The sequence below is a fragment of the Cebidichthys violaceus genome, unplaced genomic scaffold (genome assembly GCF_023349555.1).
Source record: "Cebidichthys violaceus isolate CVI_PGR_0920_01 unplaced genomic scaffold, fCebVio1.0.p SCAF_69, whole genome shotgun sequence".
Taxonomy (NCBI): Eukaryota; Metazoa; Chordata; class Actinopteri; order Perciformes; family Stichaeidae; genus Cebidichthys; species Cebidichthys violaceus.
In genome coordinates, this window is record NW_027176916.1 from 139,727 (window position 1) to 167,124 (window position 27,398).

Here is a 27,398-nt window from a genome sequence, read left to right on the forward strand (position 1 = left end):
CAAAAGACAACGAGTGTAACCCGTAGACTGAAGGTGCAACCCGGCAAAAAGCCATAAACCGACACCCACGTTGCCGAGGAGGGATTGTAATCAACTGTAAACTCATATCTCATATTCATGGACTACTTTATTGCCTTTCTAACAAGCCCTGTAAAGACAGAAGTCAAGTATTAAAAAAAAAAGCTTTATAAAGAAACAGAGGTTGAATATCCTGTAAACAACATCTACTCAAATGAAGACTTTTAAGACCTCCTGTTTCTGAAGCATTTCAAAGTGAATCGGCCTTCTTTGTAGAATCCCCAGACATGTAAACTTATTGTTGGCGTTTGCTCGAGTATAAACCGAGCTTGAATCAGGCGCACAATTTCAACCCACGTTCGACGAAAGCGCCGCTTTAAATCCTTTGAATTTTACTCGATCGGCATAAAGAACGACCGGTCAAATAACGAGATCTTAGTCAACTGAGACCAAAACGAGCGATTAGTCCACAAGTCGACCCCCAGCCCGTAATCCATTAGACTCTTAAGGTCCAGGTTGAGCTCACTGACGCGCCGTTAGAACACGATAAATCACCGAGCTTCTCCGTCTCGTTCTGTGTTATTCCGTGATGCAGCTTTAGTGTGTGGAAGCACAACGGAGGCCGTCCTTCCCTCTCTCCTCCCCTCCCTGCTGTCAGCGTGGGGCTCCTCACCTCTCTAATGTAATGGGATTACTCGTGTCCATTAGTCGACTGCATAGACTGTATAGAGTGTAATACCGCGGACCCTGAGGTTCTTTTTTTAATCCACTGGAGAACATTCCGCTCGCAGAGCAACGGGCTTTAGGTGGTAAAAGTTGCTTGTTCCTCTGAGGGATTTGGGTTTTACAGGATCCTGTAATCGTATTAGAGATCAATACAAACTCAATAAGCCGTGCGTTAGACGGTTCCTGCTGCAAACAGCAGTTTCTCCACTTTGGTGAGGTGGAAACTCTTGAAACATAACCTTTGCCTGTGTGTGTGTGTGTGTGTGTGTGTGTGTGTGTGTGTGTGTGTGTGTGTGTGTGTGTGTGTGTGTGTGTGTCTTGTCAGCAGAGACAGCGGGCCGGAGAGGCGGAGAGGCGATATGTTACTCGAGTCGGTCGTAGTTTATGACTTTGTGGATGTTTCCAACTGATTTAAAATCTGATTTCTACCTTTAGCGTTGAAACGTCTTCAGCAGCATCAATGATAAAAGTATTTTTTGGAATGAAGCATGCCTTTGGTAGGACTGGGTAATACGGTTATAATCAATATTATCGTTTTAATAGTTCATTCCTTTGCCTTAAACCCTTTTTATTACTTTATTCTGGGCTATTTATTTACAGCTGCACTGTGATTTTAATTCCCCTGCTTAACTTGTTTTATTGTATTTCATCTTATTTGTATCTTTTATTATACTTTGCTCCTTTTTAAATCCCATGTATATGTTTCTCTTTATATCGTCTCGTGTTCCTTTTTATATCTATACCTTTTATGTATCATATAAAGCCCTTTGAACTACCTGCGTTACATATAAAGTTGCCTTTCTTTACATTAATAAAAACAGTTCTTCAATATAAATATATAATCACTAATAGTGCTTAGTTAATCTTGAGGCTCATTCAACCTCTTGGGCTCTGTGCGCTTGGCCTTTTCTGAGTTTATGGATTAAAAAATGAATTAATTAACAGATGATATATTGATAATTAAAATACCTGATTGATCCAGATCTTACCTTTTAATACGGCAAAAATAGGCTTAATTATTAATTCTCTCTCCACTGCAATGATCTGTTTTCTAGCTGTTCTTAAAACGCCACAATAAAATCTACATGCATGTATAACACATACATGTTGAGTCATCTACCAGCTTGTATTGTTGGAGGCTTGACGGAGTAAAGAGCAACCTCCTCCCCTCCCTCTGCTGCTCTCCTCCTCCTCCCATCATCCTCTCTGCTCTCTTTGTTTGCCCCCCCCCCCCCCCCCCCCCCCCTACAGGAGGAGATGTGCCCTAAAGGTGAGGGGGTGTCCCCTCAGCGCTGCGTGTGGTCCTCAGCGGTCAACATCAGGGATAAGTACGTCTACGTGACCCAGCCCCTCCTGAGCCGACTGCTGGTCGTCGATATTCAGGCGCAGAAGGTGGTGCAGGTGGGTGGAGCCGTTATCCAGGTCTGTCAAACACACCGAAGTCTCAGAACATCTCAGGGGATTCTTCTTCTGTCAGGTAGTGACTGACGCTACGAAGCTTATGTGGAAAACCGTGGGTTAACCTGTTGTCTAGTTAAAGTGCTCTCTGCTGCCGGTGTCAGCGCTCTTCCAAAGATCATTTGGGAGGGAAGAACCTCCACTCTGTAACACCAGTGTTATTCTTATTTATTCATTCATTCATTCATTTACTTATTTACTTATTCATTTATTTACTTACTTACTTATTCATTTATTTACTTATTTACTTATTCATGTATTTACTTATTCATTTATTTACTTATTCATTTATTTACTTATTCATTTATTTACTTATTTACTTATTCATTTATTTACTTATTTACTTGTTTATTTATTTACTTGTTTACTTATTTACTTGTTTACTTATTAATTTATGTACTTATTTGCATATTCATTTATTTACTTATTAATTTATTTACTTATTTACTTGTTTACTTATTTACTTATTAATTTATTTACTTGTTTACTTATTCATTTATTTACTTATTTACTTGTTTACTTATTTACGTGTTTACTTATTAATTTATTTACTTATTTACTTCATTTATTTACTTATTAATTTATTTACTTGTTTACTTATTTATTTCATTTATTTACTTATTTACTTCATTTATTTACTTATTCATTTATTTACTTGTTTACTTATTTACTTCATTTATTTACTTATTCATTTATTTACTTGTTTACTTATTTACTTCATTTATTTACTTATTCATTTATTTACTTGTTTACTTATTCACTTATTCACTTACCACGGACAGTGCACACTAATCAACATTTCTGTTTCCACCTCAATGTAAATGTCCAGAGTCAGCTAGAGAGACAGTTTTCATCTGTGGTCCCTCTGCAGGTTAATACAATTCAGTGACCTAATATTATCAGTGCGATTCAACAGCAACCACTCTAGTGCAACACCAATACAACGCAGTACTATAGAATACAATAAAACACATTCATACATTACAAAAGCAGCAGATTTGTAACGGCAGTCTTCTCTGCAGCTGATCCATTCATGTCAGTTTCATAGATATGATATTGACCTTTTATTCTACAGAACCCTCCTATAATACCAGGCCCAACTTATCAAGAGCTCATTGTTTATTATATCCATGTCTTTTACATGGGCCATCAACTGTTGAGGATGAATACTCTTTCCCTGCAACACATAACTTTAGCATCAGTGCTTTTGAGAACTTTTTTCGAAAATGACTATACATTTTGAGTGATAAAGAGTTATCATTGTAAGCTGCTGCAATGGAACGCCATTAAATGATTCAAAATGATAAAGATATATTTTTATCTGTAGTGCTGCTTTTCTCCATCTATCGATATTTAAATTGAATTCTGGCTCAAGTCTTTTGGGGAAAAAAATAAAAAGTTGGACAACCAGTCGATTTACATCCGTGCAGCCAATTTTTTGTTACATGTCGAACCGGCGTCACCGACGGGGGGGGGGGAAAGTGCATTCGATTCAACGCTATCGAACCGCCGCTGAACGTAAAGAGACCACATGCGAGGGGAGATAAATCAAACGCACCTCAAGCGCCGGAAACAATATGGTGCCCAGGTGGGTGCCGGCTGCCTTCGCCATTCATCTTGCCCCGTAACGGCTGTTTAGAGACCGAGTCCCTCAGGTGTTCTTTGCAGGGTCAACATCATTAATACTGAGGAGCGGGATGAGAGGGGAAAGGGGGAGGAGAGGGGGAGAGGAGACGGCAGATAAGTAAAGAGTACAAAGAATGCCAACATTGTTGTAATGTAAGTCTGTATTTGTTTTTTTGTATGTGAAGTGAGATAATGAGAGGAGGATACAGTTGTGTCTTTCTGGCACAACAGTTGAAGTTCAGGTCGAGACCTTTCGGTGTGTTGCTGCCCACCAGCTGCCCCTGTTTCTCTCTCCCCCTTGATCACCCTCTCTCCCCCCTCCTCTCTCTTTCTCCCTCCTTTGGCCTTTGGGTGCAGGAGGTTAATGCATCCTCCTTTCTTCTCTTTCTCTCTTATTTCAAAGCTCTTTGGGGGTTTTTTTAGTTTTTTTTTTTTTACAAAGCACATTTGTAGCTTCCTTTCAACAATGGCCTTTAAAAACAAGAAAGAAGCAAATGGTAAAAAGTCAGAATGCTGCATTCATTATCCTCACGGAGGAGACCAAACGCAGTGACCTCATGACGTATGAGATTAAACCAGCGAGGGTTATTTGTAAGAATACACCCGACTTTATGATCTTTAGTCATAAACTTTAACGAAGAAGAGAGTGTCATCGACATAAGGGAGGAGAAAACGCAATAGATGTCACATAAATAGTAGCTCCATCAAGGAAGCACAAATGAGTTGTGTTACTTTTCGTAGTGCAGACACTAGATGAAGGCCACAAACATGTGGAGAAGCTGCACTGATACAGGCTGTCATATATTTGTCATGCTGTTGCACGCGAGGAAAATTTCACCCTTTTTTGTAATCTTTTTTTTTTTTTCCCCACAAAGGGATCTAACCTTGGCTCTGATGTGTCAGACCTGAGCCAGGTGAGAGTCCCGCTGAGCATGAAAACAAAACGGCACGTCGGCTAATTAAAAAGAGAGCCAGATGGCAAAGACCTCTGGTTATGTAGCCGCTCTAACACACTTCGGTGGTTTATTTTGTGTCGCGGGAAAAATCGGTGGGAGGCGGCAATGCAATTGTGTCTTTTAGGTTTCTTTTCACTGAGCTCGAATGAGCATCTTGTTTCAAACCGTTTCAGAAAAATGCTTCACGATCTCTGAAGTAAAAAGGCTCATTTTCAGGAAACAGAAGAAAAAGAAGCTGAGCAGTTGTCAGGAGTAGTGGTAGCTAGAGTGACTGTTAGCTGGTCTCATGTTTAGCTGAGGTTCCTGGTTGTCATGGATGATGTTTACCTGTCAAGCGGTCTGTACCAGGCGGTTCTGACGAGTGAAGCCAATACGGAAGTGTCTTAAACTTGCATTCTTTCTAATGGCCAGCAGGGGGGCAACTCCTCCGGTTGCAACAACAAGTCCTGTTGACATCTCCTAAAAATAAATGGCATTTCTGAGTAACGCAGCTCGCAGTATATAAGACCATCTAGTGGCCGCACCTTTTTCCAAAGGTTTCAAACGATTGAATTCACAAAATGCAGTCCATTGCCTTCCCAGTCTGCTGGATTGTGGCCTCGCCTCGGCTTTACCTCCTACTCCCGTCATGTAGGGAGCTAAACGCAGGCAAATTCAGACATGCAGGCAAATTCAGACATGCCGTCCGCCTATCTCCACATAGTGTGTACACACACACACACACACACACACATGCTGCAGTTGACACTTGGCTGACCGGTGCAGAGCGGAGGGCCAGGACCTCCCCATTACTGAACACAGAGCTTGCGGTCTCGCTCCACTGGAGAAAGGTGTCAGCGGCTCCCTGTCCGCCCGGGCCAGAAGCAGGGTAATGGATTGTGTTATTCCTCGTTGTTGACATTGCAGCAGACCCGAGGTTGAATACACCCCCCCCACACACACACACACACATACACGCACCTCCACATCTCGCTACGGTTTTCCGTGCTTCCCTTTCTCCCTTTCACCTTTTTTTTTTCTGCGAGTTATTCTGAATGCTTTCTGTTATTTCTCCTGATGTGTGTCAGGTGTCTTCACTAACAACCAGCAGAAACGCAGTGAAAGTGTTCACGCTGTCAACTTCTTCCTCTCAGTTTCTGGCATTTACACCTTTACTCCATTCGATCGGGGACGTGTTACACCCCCCCCCCCCCCCCCCCCCCCCTCCCCCGAGTGTGTTTTAAATCATTACAGCAAGCTCCATACTCACAACGCATTCATGCAGGAGGACGGGAGTGAACCGCAGATCACGCTTCACAATCGGAGTCGCAAACATTCGCAAAATCAACGACTTGGTCCTCCAAACATTTGCAGTTCTTACCAACATCCAGTTTGCCCCCGAATCACCCTGTTTATAACGTAGCTCATTTAGAAGTCTCCGTTGTATTTGTTGCTTGTCGAGTAAAGCGTGAAGGATCCTGCTGAAGGGGTCTTACTGGTGGGCTGGTTCAACCAGAACTTACACCGGGGACTCCCAGTTGCTAAGGCTTGTTGTTAGGTTTGCAATACTGCCGTTTGTATATTTGAGGCCAGAGCGCAGAGACTTAAATTAGCTGTATTTCTATTTTTTCTTTTTTTTAGCGTTGTGGATAAGGATTGCTACTATTTGGTTGTTAAATAATTTGTGCCCAGCTTATGTACTGAGTTTCACAGTTCAAATAAATAAACTTCAGTGCCCTCTGATGGAAAATCATGTGATGCCGTATATGGGCCGACAATAAGCTAATCCTTCCAGACTCCTCCTACTTATGAGCAAAATAATCTTACTTACATATATAACAGTATTTGTTCATATTTAACATTGATCCACTTTTGTTTTAGCCAGTATACCTTTGATTTATACATATATATTTACTTTATTGTGTCAATGCATATCATTGAAACAATCCTTCCCTATTTTTTTATAAATGTTTACCTATTGTTAACACAGTGCATACATAAACAAACAAAAAACAACACAACATATACAATAAAAACAACTTTTTATAGGTATGGATTTCAATAAATTCACTTTTCCACACTATATATGTCCGTAGTATTTTAAGGTTTCATCAGCTGGACTTTCGTGTCTTTTCAGCACCAATGAACAGAACTCTGATTCAGCTCGCTCTGTCCGTCTCTTCCAGGCTGTAACAACAGATCCCTTTCCAGTCAAGATGCTCTACGACAAGTCACATGACCAGATTTGGGTCCTGACGTGGGGGGACATGGACAGAACGCACCCGACTCTTCAGGTAAGAACTTTTTGTAGTTTCCTCTACAAAAGTCCAAAAAAAATGGAAACAACCAGACTTTACTTGTTACTGTTCAGTCCTTTCCTGTTTGCAAAATATTGTTTTAGTACACAAATCCAAAACTAGAATCCACTTTGTGGAAATTGTAATGAATGTGTTGATTGTGCAAGAAGTGTGTCTCTATCGCAGCCTCATTTTTTTCTATCAGGCCGGTGATTATTTCCTTCAAATCTATAAAATAGTCCTTCTTTATTATCGTCTTATTACACAACTACATAATCTATATGAGCTGTAGGAACGTCCACCAAGCGGGGGGGGGGGACACAGAGCCTCGTGACTAATTGAGCTCCGTAGTGTTCCTGCGTTTCCGGTCTACGTGATGAGCAACATCTAATCTCTGTATGGTTGTTTTAAGAACATTTACCAAGACAGCAAAAAAAAAAAAAAAAACAGCAATTTACAGCTGCGGCGCCGTCGGCTTGTGCCCCGGCGTTCCCTTTGGACCGCTGGTGTTGGAGGCTTCACAGATGAGGAATGATCACAGGTGCGGTTGTATTTAATCCACCTCGGGAGGGGGGGGGGGGGGGGGGGGGAGGGGGGGTGCAGAGGAGGTCGAGGAGGTGGAGGGGGAAAGCGAAACAGAGCTGGTGTCCCCGGGGGAGAGAGAGAGGCATGATGCTGTTTTTATGAAGCCAGTATTTATATATGTGTGTGTGTGTGTGTGTGTGTGTGTGTGTGTGTGTGTGTGTGTGTGTGTGTTCGCAACAGTGGAGGACACTGGCACGGGTAGAGTCACCGAGGGATCCCATTGTAATCTCAGTAATAGGCACAAACATGTTTATTGTGCTGCTTGTGTCCCATCGGAGGGACGGATCCCATTATAATCATGCGAGGTGTTGTGTTCGCTCTTTGCTGTTCAGGGATTGCCGAGGCTATGATACACACTCCAATTCATGGCTCTTCAGAGGATCTGTGGAGTGGAATGACTCATTTTATATTCAGAAAAAAAAAATCACTTGAATGCAACAATTCTTCCTCTTTCATTTAACCGGTGCTGTTTGCATTGTTGGTTTTGAACACTGGTGGGTTCACGTAGATATTAATTATGACAATCAGCGGTTGTGTCGCTGTTAATGATGCAGCTGCTAAATAACTCACTCTTTGTGATTCCATTTTTTTAAAAGAGACTATTTCAAAAATGATTGTTTTGGATCTAAAGGTGTGTGTGGGTTTTAACAATCTGCATGGCCAAGTAGACCACGTGTGTGTGTGTGTGTGTGTGTGTGTGTGTGTGTGTGTGTGTGTGTGTGTGTGTGTGCGCGCATGCTATGCTAGGTGTGCTAGCATAGCAGTGTGTTGCGTCTGTGTAGTCCCAGTTTAAGGTGGCGTTCGTGTCGGAGTTGTTTTTTTAAACTTCTCTCGGAGGTTATAATCACAAATGAAGCAGAAAATTCTATGAAAATATGTATTTTCATCACCGACGAAACAATTTTCTCCTCCTGTAATTTTGGAAACAATCAGAGCACAGGGAGCAGCTTTGCATGACATCGGTGGCTGCTGCCTGAACCGCGGGAAGAAAAAAACCAAACACATTTTTGTTGTTTTTTTTTTTTTTTTTCATTATTCTCATTTCCCCACTTCCTGCACTTCTTCAGGAGTAATGAATAATTAGAGAGCAGGCGGATGAATCACTCAAAAATGCAATTGCGGGGAAACTGCGTAAATGGGATTGGAGGCCGCGTGGATCACACCACAAATAAACGGTCTGATAATGTCATTATCGTTTTGGACCGAAAGTAATTGACCCGTTCGTCAGACGGCCCGTCACCGCGGCGCTTCACCGCATCACACATGCGTCTGTGTTCACCGGATGTCAACGCGTGTTCTTTCTTTAAGCGTGCCAAGTTTTCGGATGGCTCAATATATCTCTGTGTAAACATCAGAGGGAGTGTGATTGTCCATTCATTAGAGGAGACAAATGGAGCGGGGAGAGAGACGTGGCCTTTCAGTCAGTCGGTCCGTCTAGAAGACGTTTATCTCGCGGGACCCTTTTTGTTTTTCCACACAGCGACGCAGGATTGTCCGTCTGCTCGTCTCCCCGTTAATCTCCCTATGAGGTTTGCCAAATATGTGTTTAACACTGATTATTATTATGAATGTAATCATTCGGGCTGGCAAAGTCATCATCCATCCTTTAAAGGTTTTAAATCTCTCCATCAAATGCGCTTTTTATTTGGATTGTTTTAGTTTTGTCTTTCTTACTTGACCTGCCGCTCCAGTCTTAGTGTGAACAAGTACAAAAACCTTCAACTAAAGAAGCCACACTTTTCAAATGTCTTATAATAGGATATGTACTGTTGAAATCAGGGGGATCTGGTGGCCCAGTGATTAAGACACGCATCATATTACTGGATTCTGTCCTGTAACCGTTGCTGCACTTATTTTTACCGTAAGCTGTCCGACAAAGTAAAAAAAAATACCCAAAACTAACATTTTAAAACGGAGCTCTCATCAATACATATCCGGTGAAAGAATAAGTGATCAAGATTGTGAATCTGCAGACATTGAAAGGCAACTAATTTAGTATTTGAGTATAACACGAGTACCTGATGTGCATTTCAGCAAACATCTGTCTTTCTTTGCTATGCATGCATCTATAAATATATGATATATATATCAGGGAATAAAAACAAACAAAGTATTACTTTTAGTTTCACAATTCTGCATTGATCTTAAACAACAGGCCTTTGAGTCCTCCAGGGATTCCATTACGCGCTTTACTGCTCCTCTGGAGCAACTAGACGAGTAATTCTGATAGTATAGCGTTCGGGTTGTGCCTCGTAAGAGTTATCGAATTGTCTAAATAACACATATGCGCTGGAGCGCGTGAGGAGTCCCATCTTATAATGCCGTTCTCTAGTTAGAAAGGAAAAGGAAAAAGCTACTCAGAACCAAATCCCCCTCAAGTGTTAGCCGGCGATGCGGGGCCAGAGGAGAACTCCATCGGACCTCGTCGTCGACCGCGAAGAGAAGCCGGCGGCATCAAGTCGAGAGCATCTGCAGCCTCCTGGAGACTCATAATACATGAGCGATACCACACTGAACCTCATTAGCTGCCGCCATTGTATTCTGCAAAAACTGTTGTAATGACTATTTTTTTTTTTTTAATGAGGATTCTTTTCAAGCGGCGAGAAACCGGCAGATCTATTTGGTTAAAAAAATAAATGGATGAGCTAGTCTAGGAGGACGGAGAAGGAGAAAAGAGAGCATCGCAGCGAGAGCGACCACTTAAAAGCTGCTCTACTTATGTTCTTACATTTTGGATCGTTCTGAGGGAAGGAGTGCGGAGTCCGGCTCCCCACTCGGGCATCAGGTAGATGCTCGGCGTCAGCGGCGTAGGCGTTGACATCAGAATATATTCCACGCTCGGTTCTCTGCTTTTTTTTAAAAACCACATTCAACGTTTGCAGAGGTGTCCGAGAATAGAGAGAGAGATGTGGAGCCGGGGGTTTCTCAGAGAATACGTAAAGCTTGTAAAGTCGGAGAGCTAAAGAGCTGGTTGCTTTTAATAAAGGCCCCCCCCCCCCCCCCCCCCCCCCCCCCCACCGTGTGTGTGTGTGTGTGTGTGTGTGTGCTGGTCCCATAAACAACCTCACTTGTCCTTGACCGTGACCCGATCGTTCAGGCATGCATGATGAAGCACGTGTCACGCGTGTGCGCTTTACAAACATGCTGATTCAGAGCCCAGGTGTGTGTGTGTGTGTGTGTGTGTGTGTGTGTGTGTGACATGAGAGATGGGGCTTTTATTGTGGCGTCGGCTTTTAAGACAACCATCTTTTGAATAAGAGAGAGTGGGTGGGGGCCACGTTTCGTCGGGGCCCCCGAGTCGTTTATATTTATAGATGTACACGATAGATGTTTATCTCTTCCGGGATATATGGACATGTCACCTGAACGAGCTCCGGCTGCTGAGACCTGAGATACGAGCCTTTATTCTTGATGAAGCAAACGAAAGAGGTCACGGGTTCAACCATCACAGCGGGTTGATGCTGATATTGGTATTTTTAAAAGTAGGGATCCCTAATTAGTTCAACAACGTGTCATTGCTCTCTGTCGGACAACGCTATATCATCAAGATACTGTTTCTAAATGAACGTTTCTCTTATTTGTCGGCGTATTCAGCCTCCGGGCCGATTGATGGGTCCAGCTCTAATGTTTTGACGTTTTGGAATCTTTTCCACAGCGGAACGGTTGTGAGAACAACGGCGTTCATTCGGACAGATAGTCAGTAGCTTTACAGAACGGACGGACATGTGATGCTTCCGAGACGAGCGAGGAAAAAGGTCCTCAGCTGAGGCTTCATTCATAACGTTTGACGGTCAAATTATTGACGTTCTCACTGCGTCACCTGTCCATTTATTATTATTATTATTTTTGTAGGTGTTTAATGTTAATGTGCATTGTCCACAGGTGATTCCTCAAGCCAGTGTGGGAGAAGTGCATCACGCCATCCGCACAACTTTCCAGAGGGTCAACGACTTCTTCATTCCTCCGACCAACCTCATCATCACCCACGTGAGGTAAAAACGGCACGCACACACACACACACACACACACACACACACACACACACACACACACACACATTCAGCCACCTCCGACCTTAAAACACAGGCGACCTCATTGCTCACTCGTCACGGCCGTCCTTCTGAAGAGCAGATGAAGAATCCTAATGAGAATCCTGAGAATGTGCGTTAATCACTGCGGCCTGAAAACCTAGAAAGGCTATTAACCTTCCTCTTGAACTTCTGTCGATTTAGGTTCGCCTTTGTCTTCCTCAAAAACGAACCTGCGGTGCACAAGATCGACCTGGAGACCTTCCACCGCGTCAAGACCATCAGCCTGAGGAACTACAGCTGCGTCCCCGTCAGCATGGCCTACACGCATCTCAGCGGCTTCTACTTTGTCCAGTGCCAGAGCAAGAGCCGCCTGCAAGCCCCGCCGCAGCTCCTCATCGACAGCGTGACGGACGCCGTGATCGGTCCCAACCTAAACATCACGGGGCAGCCGTTCGTGTCGCCGGACGGCCGCTACATCGTGACGCCGGACCCGGAGAGCTCAAAGCTGATGGTTCAGACGGTGTCGTTCCAGGGCGAGCTGGGTCTGAACCGGGAACTGGACGAGCCCGTAGCCGTCTCCGATCTGGCTTTCCAGCCGTCCTTCACGGAGTCCAACCAGCATGTGGTTGTCGCCACCTCGGCCTCAGGCACGGACCTGCTATTCGCCGATCTGTCCTCGGGCCGCACCGAGGTTCTCCGGAGCCTCAAGGAGCCCCTGGCCCCCCGAGCCTGGCCCTGGGGAGGCCCCAACCGAGTGGTGGTCTCCAGCGGGTTGTTCGGACAGTACCTGGTGACGCCGTCAGCCGAGTCCCTCTTTGTCCTGAACGGCAAACAGAGAACGCCACACTGCGAGGTGTCAGACATCAAGAGAGGGAACACAGTCGTCTGGGTCGGCGAGGTATGAGTTAAAAAAACAACAACAAAAAAATAAAGAAAGCCAGAGACGTAGGATTAGGGACAGATATGGTAATAAAAATTAAAAAAAGGAAAGATCAGGCCAAATGACCTATTATAAGATTTATGTGAACATAAGTTGTGGACTCAACCCTGGGACTGAGCAAGAGGGATACATGCCTGGGTTTATTGTAACAAAAGTACACTTAAAAATACAGTAATTGAGAAAACATTAAGAAAACCTGTTGTGATATTTCTATTGGGAGAAAGTGTCAATGGCGTTCAGTGCAACAGTGATCTATGTGCACTTAACTATACAGAATTGTACATTATTGCACTTCCTTCCATGTTATCACAGCAAATAGGTACCTGAAGAGGGGTTATTAACCAACTATGAACTATGCACAATGCTCACTTTTTTTAGACTTAAAAAGCTTTCCGATTTTGTTTATCTCAACAATGTTTGTCGTTTTTTCCCACCAGTGCTGCATATAATCACCACAAACCGTCCGTCTGTCCTGTCTGCCTTTTAGTGTATACCTGTGTGTGTGTGTGTGTGTGTGTGTGTGTGTGTGTGTGTGTGTGTGTGTGTGTGTGTGTGTGTGTGTGTGTGTGTGTCCTGAGTCCCTTTTTAAAAGCTACCAGCCCATCCGTTTATTCGCCTCTTGTCACGGTATTGTACTGTTTCCTCCCTCTGAAAGCTTTCATTCCCCTCATGCCGGCAGAGGTTGGCTTTATGCACACGTGTAACACCCTCTATTTACATCGTCTATCCAAAGAGCTCCGTCGGTCCATTAGCCGTCGTCGGTGGGACGTTTTTCGCTCGCTGAGGAAGCCCAAAACCCAGAAATGAACGGTACATCTGGTGGTCTCTTGCGACGGTATGTAATCAGTCTCCCGCTGTCTCGCGTTGGTTCTCACAACTCTGTGCCGCGGAGCCTGAAAAATTGCCACTTAGCAGATTCCCTCGGGGGAAACGACTCCGGTTTTACGCCGACCCCGCACGCTGAGGCCGCGGCCAGAGTGGCATCAGCTCCCGCTATCTGACCGGCTGTGAGCGTTTTTACTCTTCCTCCCCCACAGAGCCGAGCGTCGACGCTCAACTCCCAAGTTCGGGTGGACCGCGCTCGCCGTCACGGAGTATTTCTGTATATTTAGCAACAAACACTTGTTCTTTTGGGATTTTGTCTTTTGTATCGGGATAGCAACCACATTTACACTCTACACTAAGTATCTCACAACCAAAACTAGGGACACATTTTTACACATTTTAAACATTCTTCCCGTTTCCAGGAATGCTTGTTAAATTACTGAAATGACAAAAATGTGTACAGGTTTCTATATCGTTAATATCATCAGAACGTTTTAACCTAATTTACCCCAGTATTATCTGTCTGGAGGCAGTAACCGAGTAAACACCAGCAACTCTTCGTCCGTCAAAATAGCAGATATGTTTTCTCCGTGGCTGAATCGTCTTCCGTGTAATTTGCGTTTGGCATTTGCACTAATCTTCATACCGACGATCCATTAGCGGCGAGACGACGACGACGCTGCCGCCGCCTCTTTTCTGCAGATGTAATAATGTCATCAGAAATGACGGTCGTCGTAAACATCTCTGGCGCTGCGGGTCGATGCATGAATACTTCGCTGCGACGTCGCACTCGATGGCTCGTAGAATATATTGGGACTGAAATGGACGCCGGTGCCTCCAAGTCTCAATCTAACATATGAATGTCCTCAATATCCTTCACCATCTGGCAGAGATGTTTTAGCTTCCTCATTATTATGGAATTAATCTGGAGCTATTTTCCCCATTTCAAGCAAAAAAATTGTATTCTCCCTAATAATTATTATTTATATAAGGTTGCTACTAATTTAATATTAAAACTCTCAACTTCCCACGTTGTATTTGTAGAATTTTGCTGCGCTCTACGGATAGTCAGCACATGTAAATCTATTTTAACGGAGCTTTTATAGCCGGGACAAATCAGCTAAAAACTAAAAACTAAAAACTAAAACTATGTCAATTTGCTTTTAAATTAAATGAAATCAAAACTAGTGGACTGTTGCTTCGTCCCGAAACACGTTCTTGATCTCGGAAAGCTCTCTTGTACACAATATGTAATCACTGCACAAATACTCACAGCCTTTAGGATTCTGCAGCTGCTGACCTTTTCTTGGCACGCCGATACTTGTTCAAAAGGAGAGAGATTCAATTAATGCGTCTCTCTAAAGGTCGTCCCCCCCCCCCCCCCCCCCCAAAAAAAAAAAATCTCACTTTATCGTGTACAAAAAAGTCTCTGTCCTTTATGAGGAAAGTTTACGAGTGAAATTTCAGCTGGAGTCTTGTGAACGGCTCATGTGGTTTCTTTCTTTCTTTTCTCCCAGAAACAAACAAACAGCCCAAACAAATTATCAACCATCGCCTCCTAATACGTAGTTGTGCCTGTAACCCCCCCCCCCCCCGATGCGATGTGTAGGGTAGAAACCAAGATAAAAGTGAAGTGAACGTAGGAGTGAAGCGAATCGGTCGTTCTTGTTTGTGATTTTTTTTTTTTAGGTATTTGCCGCTAATCTTGCCGTGGAAATATGTTCACCCACGAAAGCCCCGTTGGGTGCTTTCGTGGGTGGGTGGAAACTCTTTTTCTGAAGGCAGTGACGTAAACGATAGACCACTGTTGCACTGAGGAGAGAAGTATACTAAACTGACATACATTGTTTGTTGGAAAAAATTTGTTGAATTGGTAGCCCAGTTTTCTCACTGTATCGATGAAAAAAAAAAAAAAGTTAAAATGTAAAAAAAAAAAAAAAAAAAAAAAAAAAAGTTGAGCTCTGACGTCACTCTCCCATCCAAAACCACTCCGCTGCGGCTCTAACCGAGTCCTATACGCCGTTGGACTACTCTGAGACATGCATGTAATAACACTAGACCTTCTTCACGACCATCATAGACCCCCCCCCCCCCCTTCAGTTGATCTCGCACCGTCACACCACTGCTTGTGGAAAAAAAAAAAAAAAAAAAGTCACTTTTCCGTCCCTCTCATCGTCACGTCCGTCCGCCTAACCTCTCGGATCGGCTTCCGCGGTGCGACGTCGCTACTAGAGCCCAAGGAGAGCGAGAAGAAAGGGGCCGCAGCCGCAGCCGCGTCCGCCGATATATACCTACGCTGCTGACTAGCTCATGTCGTCTGTCTGGATCTACCGTCGGTGTCACGTGACTGTGTACGTACCTCTCTCCTCGGACCTCGCCGCGTGACGGGGCTGCAGAGCCCGAACCGCTTGATGTGATAGACATTGATAGGAACCACTGTTGTAGATAACATTGTTCATGTTTAGAACACGTTCAGACATGACACAACTGACTGTACAGTTTTCTTTATGCATTTTGTGTGTTCTGGTTTATGAGGGAATTGTTTTGTAAGAAAAAATCGAATTAAATATATTGTAAAAATCACTCGTTTTTTTGCTGTGTCTTTACGTATATATATATATATGTATGTGTACAATGTGTCGTTGATTAGCCTACACATTTCTTTATTGAATCATAGTTTCGTGTTCAGTCCAAAAAAAAACAAAAAATATTTGATTCGTCATGTAAGACAAAGAAAAGCTCAAAGCTTCACATTTGAGAAGCTCAAAACAGAGAAATTTTGGGTCTTTTTTTGTTTGAAACTGAAAGAATTAATTCACAAATGTCCTAATTCAAGCTGCTCAATTGTGAGCATTTGTGCTATTCTCTGTATTATATAATAGTAAATTGAAATGTATTCGGCCTTCAGACTGCTGGTTGGACAAAACATGGAAATTGTCCCTGAAAAATTCATTATAAGACCAAGCAATTAATCGAGACAAGTATTGGCAGATTAATGAATATTTCCAAACTAGAAGATTAAAAACATCACCGGTAGACAAACTAGCTCTTGTGCTGCTATCAGAAGTTAGAAAACTGTGGCTTGTCTATGTGCTGAGTAAGAAACGAGAAACAAAAGAAGAGACCAGGCCAACTGTGTAGTATTTAAACATCACTCCATTATTACCACATTATGGTACATTGCAGTATCTCTATACTGTATTAACTGTATACAAACAAGATCATCAGAAGACTGTCGATAGGTCAACGGTCACACATTGTGCGCTGACGGGTCATAAGTTGCAGGAAATCTATTAAGCTTTTAGATCGTCTTTAACAGCAGAGCGTGGTTCAAAATAAGAAGTGTGTGTGAGTCAGAACAGTGTAAGACAGTGTTATATAACACAAAAGTGACAATACAAACTCTAAATAGCCACAAAAAATAACTAGATAACTAAGGGAGAATAAAAATATAGAAATATAAAGAGTAAAACCTTAGACTAGACACAATCAAATCAAACCGATTAATCAGTATGGTCCCTAAGTGTAGCCCTACCTGCAGCCAAAGTCCATATATTAAATAACATTCCTCCAACAAAACCTCCAAATGCACACTCCACACTCTGGACATCTGCGACAAACCCCCATCCATGATGTGGGCGTCCATCCCGTGTCTCTGCCCACCTCACCTTGCAGACATTGTCATTTATGGCCTCAGTCCACTGATTAGCTGGCATCGAGCTGGCCTTCGCTCCCGCATAAGTTCATGTAATCCATTGTCTTTCCGCGTTCCACGCGCTCCGACGACCCGTGAACAGTACTGGCTCTACTGAGGGACGCTGTCGATACTCTCTCCGTCAGTGTCAGAGTGACAGGAAGGGCTGAAAGGCAGAACAAAAGGCTTCCTGGAACCAAACATCAGTGAGATAGCAGAACCTGATCACACGGACGGTAACAATCATGTTCACGCCTGCTTCAATTTCCTATCAACAGAACAAAGAGTGGAGACAGGAAGACACCAGCTTTCAGCAGTCTGCGATGCTTACTGACGTATCTCTGGTAAGACGACAGCCTGATCACACCAAAGTCATCGTATTCCCTTCTGAACAGCTGCAAATAAACTGATTTCTTTTCACAATTTGATGCCAATGTGAGCAACAATGGAATAAATGCCTGTTTTCATTTTGACCATATCTTCAATTATGTGATGAGTTGTGACTGAATGAATGTATCTCTCCAAAACAGTTAGTTGTACTGACACAAGTTCATTCAAAATGCAATTTCAGAGTCCAAAAACTCAAACTTTGAGGGAAATACTCACATTGGCCCCATTTTCTGTCATTAAACCAACAAGAAATGGAGACAGTTAATGGAAACTACATTAAAGGCATTGTGATAAACAAGTAAAGGGACACAAAAAAGTCATAGTATATGTCAAAATGTATAGTATAGTATGACACAAAAAATGTCATGATAGAGTATGCCATGAAAATGTCATTTAACAAATTTACTTTTTACTTCATAATTAAGTATAGTTTTAGTTTGTCGTACAAAGTAGTGGAATGGAATATGAAAAAAGTCATCGAAGCTCAGTTTGTAAAACAAAAAAAATAATCTCTTCATGTTTACTGTCTATCTGTTAAGCGCATTCCCCTCTGTGTGAATTCAAAGCTGGCGCTGCCGTCGTGTGCTTGCTAGCGGAAGGGGCGGGGTTATACATCTTAGCAAATCGGATTTGAGAAATTTGACACTCGGGTAGTTTTTATTTTCTGATTGGCTAACGGATTCTGTCAATCAAAGTCACGTTGGGTTGTTTCAACAGAGCAGACTGTGACGCATCTATGGAATGTTCATTGGGTCAAATCAAACCCTTCACACAGGTTGAAAGGCCCTGGAAGAAAAAAAAGACTGGAATTCAGACGATAAAATCCCATGGATGACAAACATAAACAGTCTCAGAGAGGATCCAGGCTCTCAAAATGATGCCAAACTGCTGCATATGGATAGATTGAACACTATTAGTGATAAAAGAAGTGAAATATATAATTATATAGTATATCAAATTACAATGAAACAACTGGAACAAGACAACCCTCAACATATAGTTCTATGATCTGGGAGAGCTTGAAAGCTTGTATCTACATGATTTCTAATAAAGAAATATCCTGAAATTGATTTTTTTTCCAGTCGAAAATTAGAATTTTCAAATTGTGCTGTGTGCCATCTTAATTTACTCTTAACCAGTAACATATATACTGACATTAACACATATCAACACATCTCACAAGTGTTAGGGTTATTTTAATACCAAAAGTATTAAAATAACCCTTACAGTTGCAACGCTACACTCATTATTGTATAATATGGGTATACTATTTTCGAGCTGAGGGCCTAAAAATCGGTCTAAGGTCCAAAACTCAGAGTATGTCGTCATGTTTTCATAAAAAAGTCATAGTATAGTATGTCATTATTTTTTCATAAAAAAGTCATAGTATAGCATGTCGTCATTTTTTCATAAAAAAGTCATAGTATAGCATGTCGTCATTTTTTCATAAAAAAGTCATAGTATAGCATGTCGTAATTTTTTCATAAAAAAGTCATAGTATAGCATGTCGTCATTTTTTCATAAAAAAGTCATAGTATAGCATGTCGTCATTTTTTCATAAAAAAGTCATAGTATAGCATGTCGTCATTTTTTCATAAAAAAGTCATAGTATAGCATGTCGTAATTTTTTCATAAAAAAGTCATAGTATAGCATGTCGTCATTTTTTCATAAAAAAGTCATAGTATAGCATGTCGTCATTTTTTCAGAAAAAAGTCACAGTATAGCATGTCGTTATTTTTTCATAAAAAAGTCACAGTATAGTATGTCGTCATTTTTTCATAAAAAAGTCATAGTATAGTATGTCGTTATTTTTTCAGAAAAAAGTCACAGTATGGCATGTCGTCATTTTTTCAGAAAAAAGTCACAGTATAGTATGTCGTTATTTTTTCATAAAAAAGTCACAGTATAGTATGTCGTTATTTTTTCAAAAAAAAGTCATAGTATAGCATGTCGTCATTTTTTCATAAAAAAGTCATAGTATAGCATGTCGTCATTTTTTCAGAAAAAAATCACAGTATAGCATGTCGTCATTTTTTCAGAAAAAAGTCACAGTATAGCATGTCGTTATTTTTTCATAAAAAAGTCAAAGTATAGTATGTCGTCATTTTTTCATAAAAAAGTCACAGTATAGTATGTCGTTATTTTTTCAGAAAAAAGTCACAGTATAGTATGTCGTTATTTTTTCAAAAAAAAGTCACAGTATAGTATGTCGTTATTTTTTCATAAAAAAGTCACAGTATAGTATGTCGTTATTTTTTCATAAAAAAGTCACAGTATAGTATGTCGTTATTTTTTCATAAAAAAGTCACAGTATAGTATGTCGTTATTTTTTCAAAAAAAAGTCATAGTATAGCATGTCGTCATTTTTTCATAAAAAAGTCATAGTATAGCATGTCGTTATTTTTTAATAAAAGAGTCATAGTATAGCATGTCGTCATTTTTTCATAAAAAAGTCATAGTATAGCATGTCGTTATTTTTTAATAAAAGAGTCATAGTATAGCATGTCGTAATTTTTTCATAAAAAAATCATAGTATAGCATGTCGTTATTTTTTCATAAAAAAGTCATAGTATAGCATGTCGTAATTTTTTCATAAAAAAATCATAGTATAGCATGTCGTCATTTTTTCATAAAAAAATCATAGTATAGCATGTCGTCATTTTTTCATAAAAAAATCATAGTATAGCATGTCGTCATTTTTTCAGAAAAAAGTCACAGTATAGCATGTCGTTATTTTTTAATAAAAGAGTCATAGTATAGCATGTTGTCATTTTTTCATGAAAAAGTCATAGTATAGCATGTCGTCATTTTTTCATAAAAAAGTCATAGTATAGCATGTCGTCATTTTTTCAAAAAAAAGTCATAGTATAGTATGTCGTTATTTTTTCATAAAAAAGTCATAGTATAGCATGTCGTCATTTTTTCATAAAAAAGTCATAGTATAGCATGTCGTCATTTTTTCATAAAAAAGTAATAGTATAGTATGTCGTTATTTTTTCATAAAAAAGTCATAGTATAGCATGTCGTCATTTTTTCATAGAAAAGTCATAGTATAGCATGTCGTCATTTTTTCATAAAAAAGTCATAGTATAGCATGTCGTCATTTTTTCATAATAAAGTAATAGTATAGCATGTCGTCATTTTTTCATAAAAAAGTCAAAGTATAGCATGTCGTCATTTTTTCATAAAAAAATCATAGTATAGCATGTCGTCATTTTTTCATAAAAAAGTCATAGTATAGCATGTCGTCATTTTTTCATAATAAAGTAATAGTATAGCATGTCGTCATTTTTTCATAAAAAAGTCATAGTATAGCATGTCGTCATTTTTTAATAAAAAAGTCATAGTATAGTATGACGTCATTTTTTCATAAAAAAGTCATAGTATAGCATGTCGTCATTTTTTAATAAAAAAGTCATAGTATAGTATGTCGTCATTTTTTTCATAGAAAAGTCATAGTATAGTATGTCGTCATTTTTTCATAAAAAAGTCATAGTATAGTATGTCGTCATTTTTTTCATAGAAAAGTCATAGTATAGTATGTCGTCATTTTTTCATAAAAAAGTCATAGTATAGCATGTCGTCATTTTTTCATAAAAAAGTCATAGTATAGTATGTCGTCATTTTTTAATAAAAGAGTCATAGTATAGCATGTCGTCATTTTTTCATAAAAAAATCATAGTATAGCATGTCGTCATTTTTTCATAAAAAAATCATAGTATAGCATGTCGTCATTTTTTCAGAAAAAAGTCACAGTATAGCATGTCCTTATTTTTTAATAAAAGAGTCATAGTATAGCATGTCGTCATTTTTTCATGAAAAAGTCATAGTATAGCATGTCGTCATTTTTTCATAAAAAAGTCATAGTATAGCATGTCGCCATTTTTTAATAAAAAAGTCATAGTATAGCATGTGGTCATTTTTTCCTAAAAAAGTCATAGTATAGCATGTCGTCATTTTTTCAAAAAAAAGTCATAGTATAGCATGTCGTTATTTTTTCATAAAAAAGTCATAGTATAGCATGTCGCCATTTTTTAATAAAAAAGTCATAGTATAGCATGTCGTCATTTTTTCATAAAAAAGTCATAGTATAGCATGTCGTCATTTTTTCATAATAAAGTCATAGTATAGCATGTCGTCATTTTTTTCATAAAAAAGTCATAGTATAGCATGTCGTCATTTTTTCATAAAAAAGTCATAGTATAGTATGTCGTCATTTTTTCATAAAAAAGTCATAGTAGAGCATGTCGTCATTTTTTCATAATAGAGTAATAGTATAGTATGTCGTCATTTTTTAGTAAAAAAGTCATAGTATAGCATGTCGTCATTTTTTCATAATAAAGTAATAGTATAGCATGTCGTCATTTTTTTCATAGAAAAGTCATAGTATAGTATGTCGTAATTTTTTCATAAAAAAGTCATAGTATAGTATGTCGTCATTTTTTTCATAGAAAAGTCATAGTATAGCATGTCGTTATTTTTTCATAAAAAATAGTATAGCATGTCGTCATTTTTTCATAAAAAAGTCATAGTATAGCATGTCGTCATTTTTTAGTAAAAAAGTCATAGTATAGTATGTCGTCATTTTTTCATAAAAAAGTCATAGTATAGTATGTCGTCATTTTTTCATAAAAAAGTCATAGTATAGCATGTCGTCATTTTTTTCATAAAAAAGTCATAGTATAGCATGTCGTCATTTTTTCATAAAAAAGTCATAGTATAGCATGTCGTTATTTTTTTTATTAAAAAGTCAAAGTATAGCATGTCGTCATTTAAAAAAAAAGTCATAGTATAGTATGTCGTCATTTTTTCATAAAAAAGTCATAGTATAGCATGTCGTCATTTTTTCATAAAAAAGTCATAGTATAGCATGTCGCCATTTTTTTCATAAAAAAGTCATAGTATAGCATGTCGCCATTTTTTTCATAAAAAAGTCATAGTATAGCATGTCGCCATTTTTTTCATAAAAAAGTCATAGTATAGCATGTCGCCATTTTTTTCATAAAAAAGTCATAGTATAGCATGTCGCCATTTTTTTCATAAAAAAGTCATAGTATAGCATGTCGCCATTTTTTTCATAAAAAAGTCATAGTATAGCATGTCGTCATTTTATCATAAAAAAGTCATAGTATAGCATCTCGCCACTTTTTCATAAAAAAGTCATAGTATAGCATCTCGCCATTTTTTCATAAAAAAGTCATAGCATAGTATGTCGTCACTTTTTCAGAAAAAAAGTCACAGTATAGCATCTCGTTATTTTTTCATAAAAAAGTCATAGTATAGCATGTCGTTATTTTTTCATGAAAAAGTCACAGTAAAGCATGTTGTCATTTTTTCATAAAAAAGTCACAGTATAGCATGTCGTTATTTTTTCATAAAAAAGTCACAGTATAGCATGTCGTCATTTTTTCATAAAAAAGTCATAGTATAGCATGTCGTCATTTTTTCATAAAAAAGTCATAGTATAGCATGTCGTCATTTTTTCATAAAAAAGTCACAGTATAGCATGTCGTCATTTTTTCATAAAAAAGTCATAGTATAGCATGTCGTCATTTTTTAATAAAAAAGTCATAGTATAGTATGTCGTCACTTTTTCATAAAAAAGTCATAGTATAATATGTCGTTACTTTTTAATAAAAAAGTCACAGTATAGCATGTCGTCATTTTTTAATAAAAAAGTCATAGTATAGTATGTCGTCATTTTTTCAGAAAAAAGTCATAGTATAGTATGTCGTCATTTTTTTCATAGAAAAATCATAGTATAGCATGTCGTTATTTTTTCATAAAAAAGTAATAGTATAGCATGTCGTTATTTTTTCATAAAAAAGTAATAGTATAGCATGTCGTCATTTTTTCATAAAAAAGTCATAGTATAGCATGTCGTCATTTTTTAGTAAAAAAGTCACAGTATAGCATGTCGTCATTTTTTCATAAAAAAATCATAGTATAGCATGTCGTCATTTTTTAATAAAAAAGTCATAGTATAGTATGTCGTCATTTTTTCATAAAAAAGTCATAGTATAGTATGTCGTCATTTTTTTCATAGAAAAGTCATAGTATAGCATGTCGTTATTTTTTCATAAAAAGTAATAGTATAGCATGTCGTCATTTTTTCATAAAAAAGTCATAGTATAGCATGTCGTCATTTTTTCATAAAAAAGTCACAGTATAGCATGTCGTCATTTTTTCATAAAAAAGTCACAGTATAGCATGTCGTCATTTTTTCATAAAAAAGTCACAGTATAGCATGTCGTCATTTTTTAATAAAAAAGTCATAGTATAGTATGTCGTCACTTTTTCATAAAAAAGTCATAGTATAATATGTCGTTACTTTTTAATAAAAAAGTCACAGTATAGCATGTCGTCATTTTTTAATAAAAAAGTCATAGTATAGTATGTCGTCATTTTTTCATAAAAAAGTCATAGTATAGTATGTCGTCATTTTTTTCATAGAAAAGTCATAGTATAGCATGTCGTTATTTTTTCATAAAAAAGTAATAGTATAGCACGTCGTTATTTTTTCATAAAAAAGTAATAGTATAGCATGTCGTCATTTTTTCATAAAAAAGTCATAGTATAGCATGTCGTCATTTTTTAGTAAAAAAGTCACAGTATAGCATGTCGTCATTTTTTCATAAAAAAGTCATAGTATAGCATGTCGTCATTTTTTAATAAAAAAGTCATAGTATAGTATGTCGTCATTTTTTCATAAAAAAGTCATAGTATAGTATGTCGTCATTTTTTTCATAGAAAAGTCATAGTATAGCATGTCGTTATTTTTTCATAAAAAGTAATAGTATAGCATGTCGTCATTTTTTCATAAAAAAGTCATAGTATAGCATGTCGTCATTTTTTAGTAAAAAAGTCATAGTATAGTATGTCGTCATTTTTTTCATAGAAAAGTCATAGTATAGTATGTCGTCATTTTTTCATAAAAAAGTCATAGTATAGCATGTCGTCATTTTTTTCATAAAAAAGTCATAGTATAGCATGTCGTCATTTTTTCATAAAAAAGTCATAGTATAGCATGTCGTTATTTTTTTTATTAAAAAGTCAAAGTATAGCATGTCGTCATTTTTTCATAAAAAAGTCACAGTATAGCATGTCGTCATTTTTTCATAAAAAAGTCACAGTATAGCATGTCGTTATTTTTTCATAAAAAAGTCACAGTATAGCATGTCGTCATTTTTTCATAAAAAAGTCATAGTATAGCATCTCGTTATTTTTTTATAAAAGTCACAGTATAGCATGTCGTCATTTTTTAATCAAAAAGTCATAGTATAGTATGTCGTCACTTTTTCATAAAAAAGTCACAGTATAGCATGTCGTCATTTTTTTATAAAAAAGTCACAGTATAGCATGTCGTCATTTTTTCATAAAAAAGTCATAGTATAGCATGTCGTCATTTTTTAATAAAAAAGTCATAGTATAGTATGTCGTCATTTTTTCATAAAAAAGTCATAGTATAGTATGTCGTCATTTTTTCATAAAAAAGTCATAGTATAGCATGTCGTTATTTTTTTTATTAAAAAGTCAAAGTATAGCATGTCGTCTTTTAAAAAAAAAGTCATAGTATAGCATGTCGTCATTTTTTAATAAAAAAGTCATAGTATAGCATGTCGCCATTTTTTTCATAAAAAAGTCATAGTATAGCATGTCGTCATTTTTTTCATAAAAAAGTCATAGTATAGCATGTCGTCATTTTTTAATAAAAAAGTCATAGTATAGTATGTCGTCATTTTTTCATAAAAAAGTCATAGTATAGCATGTCGTTATTTTTTTTATTAAAAAGTCAAAGTATAGCATGTCGTCTTTTAAAAAAAAAGTCATAGTATAGCATGTCGTCATTTTTTAATAAAAAAGTCATAGTATAGCATGTCGCCATTTTTTTCATAAAAAAGTCACAGTATAGCATGTCGCCATTTTTTTCATAAAAAAGTCATAGTATAGCATGTCGTCATTTTTTTCATAAAAAAGTCATAGTATAGCATGTCGTCATTTTTTTCATAAAAAAGTCATAGTATAGCATGTCGTCATTTTTTCATAAAAAAGTCACAGTATAGCATGTCGCCATTTTTTTCATAAAAAAGTCATAGTATAGCATGTCGTCATTTTTTCATAAAAAAGTCACAGTATAGCATGTCGTCATTTTTTCATAAAAAAGTCATAGTATAGCATGTCGTCATTTTTTCATAAAAAAGTCACAGTATAGCATGTCGTCATTTTTTCATAAAAAAGTCACAGTATAGCATGTCGTCATTTTTTAATAAAAAAGTCATAGTATAGTATGTCGTCATTTTTTCATAAAAAAGTCATAGTATAGTATGTCGTTATTTTTTCATAAAAAAGTCATAGTATAGTATGCCGTCACTTTTTCATAAAAAAGTCAAAGTATAGCATGTCGTCTTTTTTTTATTAAAAAGTCATATTATATTATGTCGTTGTTATGTCTCTTATCCATTGGTCCAGGGGAGGGTTAGGGACTAACACAAACCAACCCAAATGATACACAAATAGGCAATGAACAATAAACAATATTTATTTTACTCACAAACAGTTCAACATGAGTGAGTCTTACCACAGAGTGGGAGAGGATGGGACAGGAGTAGTCGTGCCAAACAATTGAAAGCAATATGACAAAGCTTGACTTAACTACCTAACCTCTGAAATCAAACAAACAAAATGGCTTCTCTATGCTTATCTAACAGTACTCAACCAAAACCAAATACAGATGGGGCACCGACCAATAAGCCTCGTGTATCTAGACACAGAAACTCAACTCTGTGTTTGTCAATGTTCAGGGAACCACAGACTCACCTACTGTCACAACCTCTCACTACAAGCACTAACATAAAGTCCAACTCTCAGCATCAACAGGAAACAATATGTGAAGACCAGCCGAACTCCTGAGTCTTCCTGCTTTTATCTTTGGCTCCTCCTCTGCCGATTGGCCAGCCTGCAGGTGGGACAATCCTTCGAGCAGCACGACCGCCCCCCCACAGGTGGAACCCAATCAACTGACTGACACCTGTTAGGAACATGAGAGAGAGAAAAAGAAAGAAGGGCAGGAGGGGATGAAGCACAACACCTAACAGTCGTCATGTTGTAAAAAAAGAGTCATAAAATAGTATGTCATCATTTTTAATAAAAAAGTAATAATATAGTATGTCGTAATTTTTTATTAAAAAAGTCATATTAAAGCATGTCGTCATTTTTACATATAAAAGTCATACTATAGCATGTTGTAATTTTTTTATAAAAAAGTCATACTATAGTATGTCGTCATTTTTTCATAAAAAAGTCAAAGTGTAGTATGTCGTAATTTTTTAATAAAAAAGTCATACTATAGTATGTCGTCATTTTTTCATAAAAAAGTCATTGTATAGTATGTCGTCATTTTTTCATAAAAAAGTCAAAGTGTAGTATGTCGTCATTTTTTCATAAAAAAGTCATAGTATAATATGTCGTTACTTTTTAATAATAAAGTCATAGTATAATATGTCGTTACTTTTTAATAATAAAGTCATAGTATAGTATGTCGTCATTTTTTAATAAAAAAGTCATAGTATAGTATGTCGTCATTTTTTCATAAAAAAGTCATAGTATAGCATGTCGTCATTTTTTAATAAAAAAGTCATACTATAGCATGTCGTTATTTTTTCATAAAAAAGTCAAAGTGTAGCATGTCGTCATTTTTTCATAAAAAAGTTATAGTATAGTATGTCGTCATTTTTTCATAAAAAAGTCATAGTATAGCATGTCGTCATTTTTTAATAAAAAAGTCATAGTATAGTATGTCGTTATTTTTTCATAAAAAAGTCACAGTATAGCATGTCGTCATTTTTTCATAAAAAAGTCACAGTATAGCATGT

General features: G+C 38.0%; 2 protein-coding genes across 10 annotated transcripts in view; one reads left to right on the forward strand and one right to left on the reverse strand.

Annotated features, from left to right (window-relative positions):
- The window catches only part of fstl4 (follistatin-like 4), a 58,284-nt gene extending 43,461 nt beyond the window's left edge, over positions 1–14,823 (forward strand). The window contains exons 8-11 of the mRNA XM_068735028.1: positions 1,996–2,145; positions 6,950–7,057; positions 11,528–11,637; positions 11,878–14,823. Of these exons, the coding sequence (XP_068591129.1) occupies positions 1,996–2,145; positions 6,950–7,057; positions 11,528–11,637; positions 11,878–12,580 (1,071 nt within the window). The 3' untranslated portion in view covers positions 12,581–14,823. The remainder of the gene's footprint in view (positions 1–1,995; positions 2,146–6,949; positions 7,058–11,527; positions 11,638–11,877) is intronic.
- rapgef6 (Rap guanine nucleotide exchange factor (GEF) 6) overlaps positions 1–27,398 on the reverse strand; it is a 336,552-nt gene that overhangs the window by 138,961 nt on the left and 170,193 nt on the right. The window lies entirely within an intron of this gene.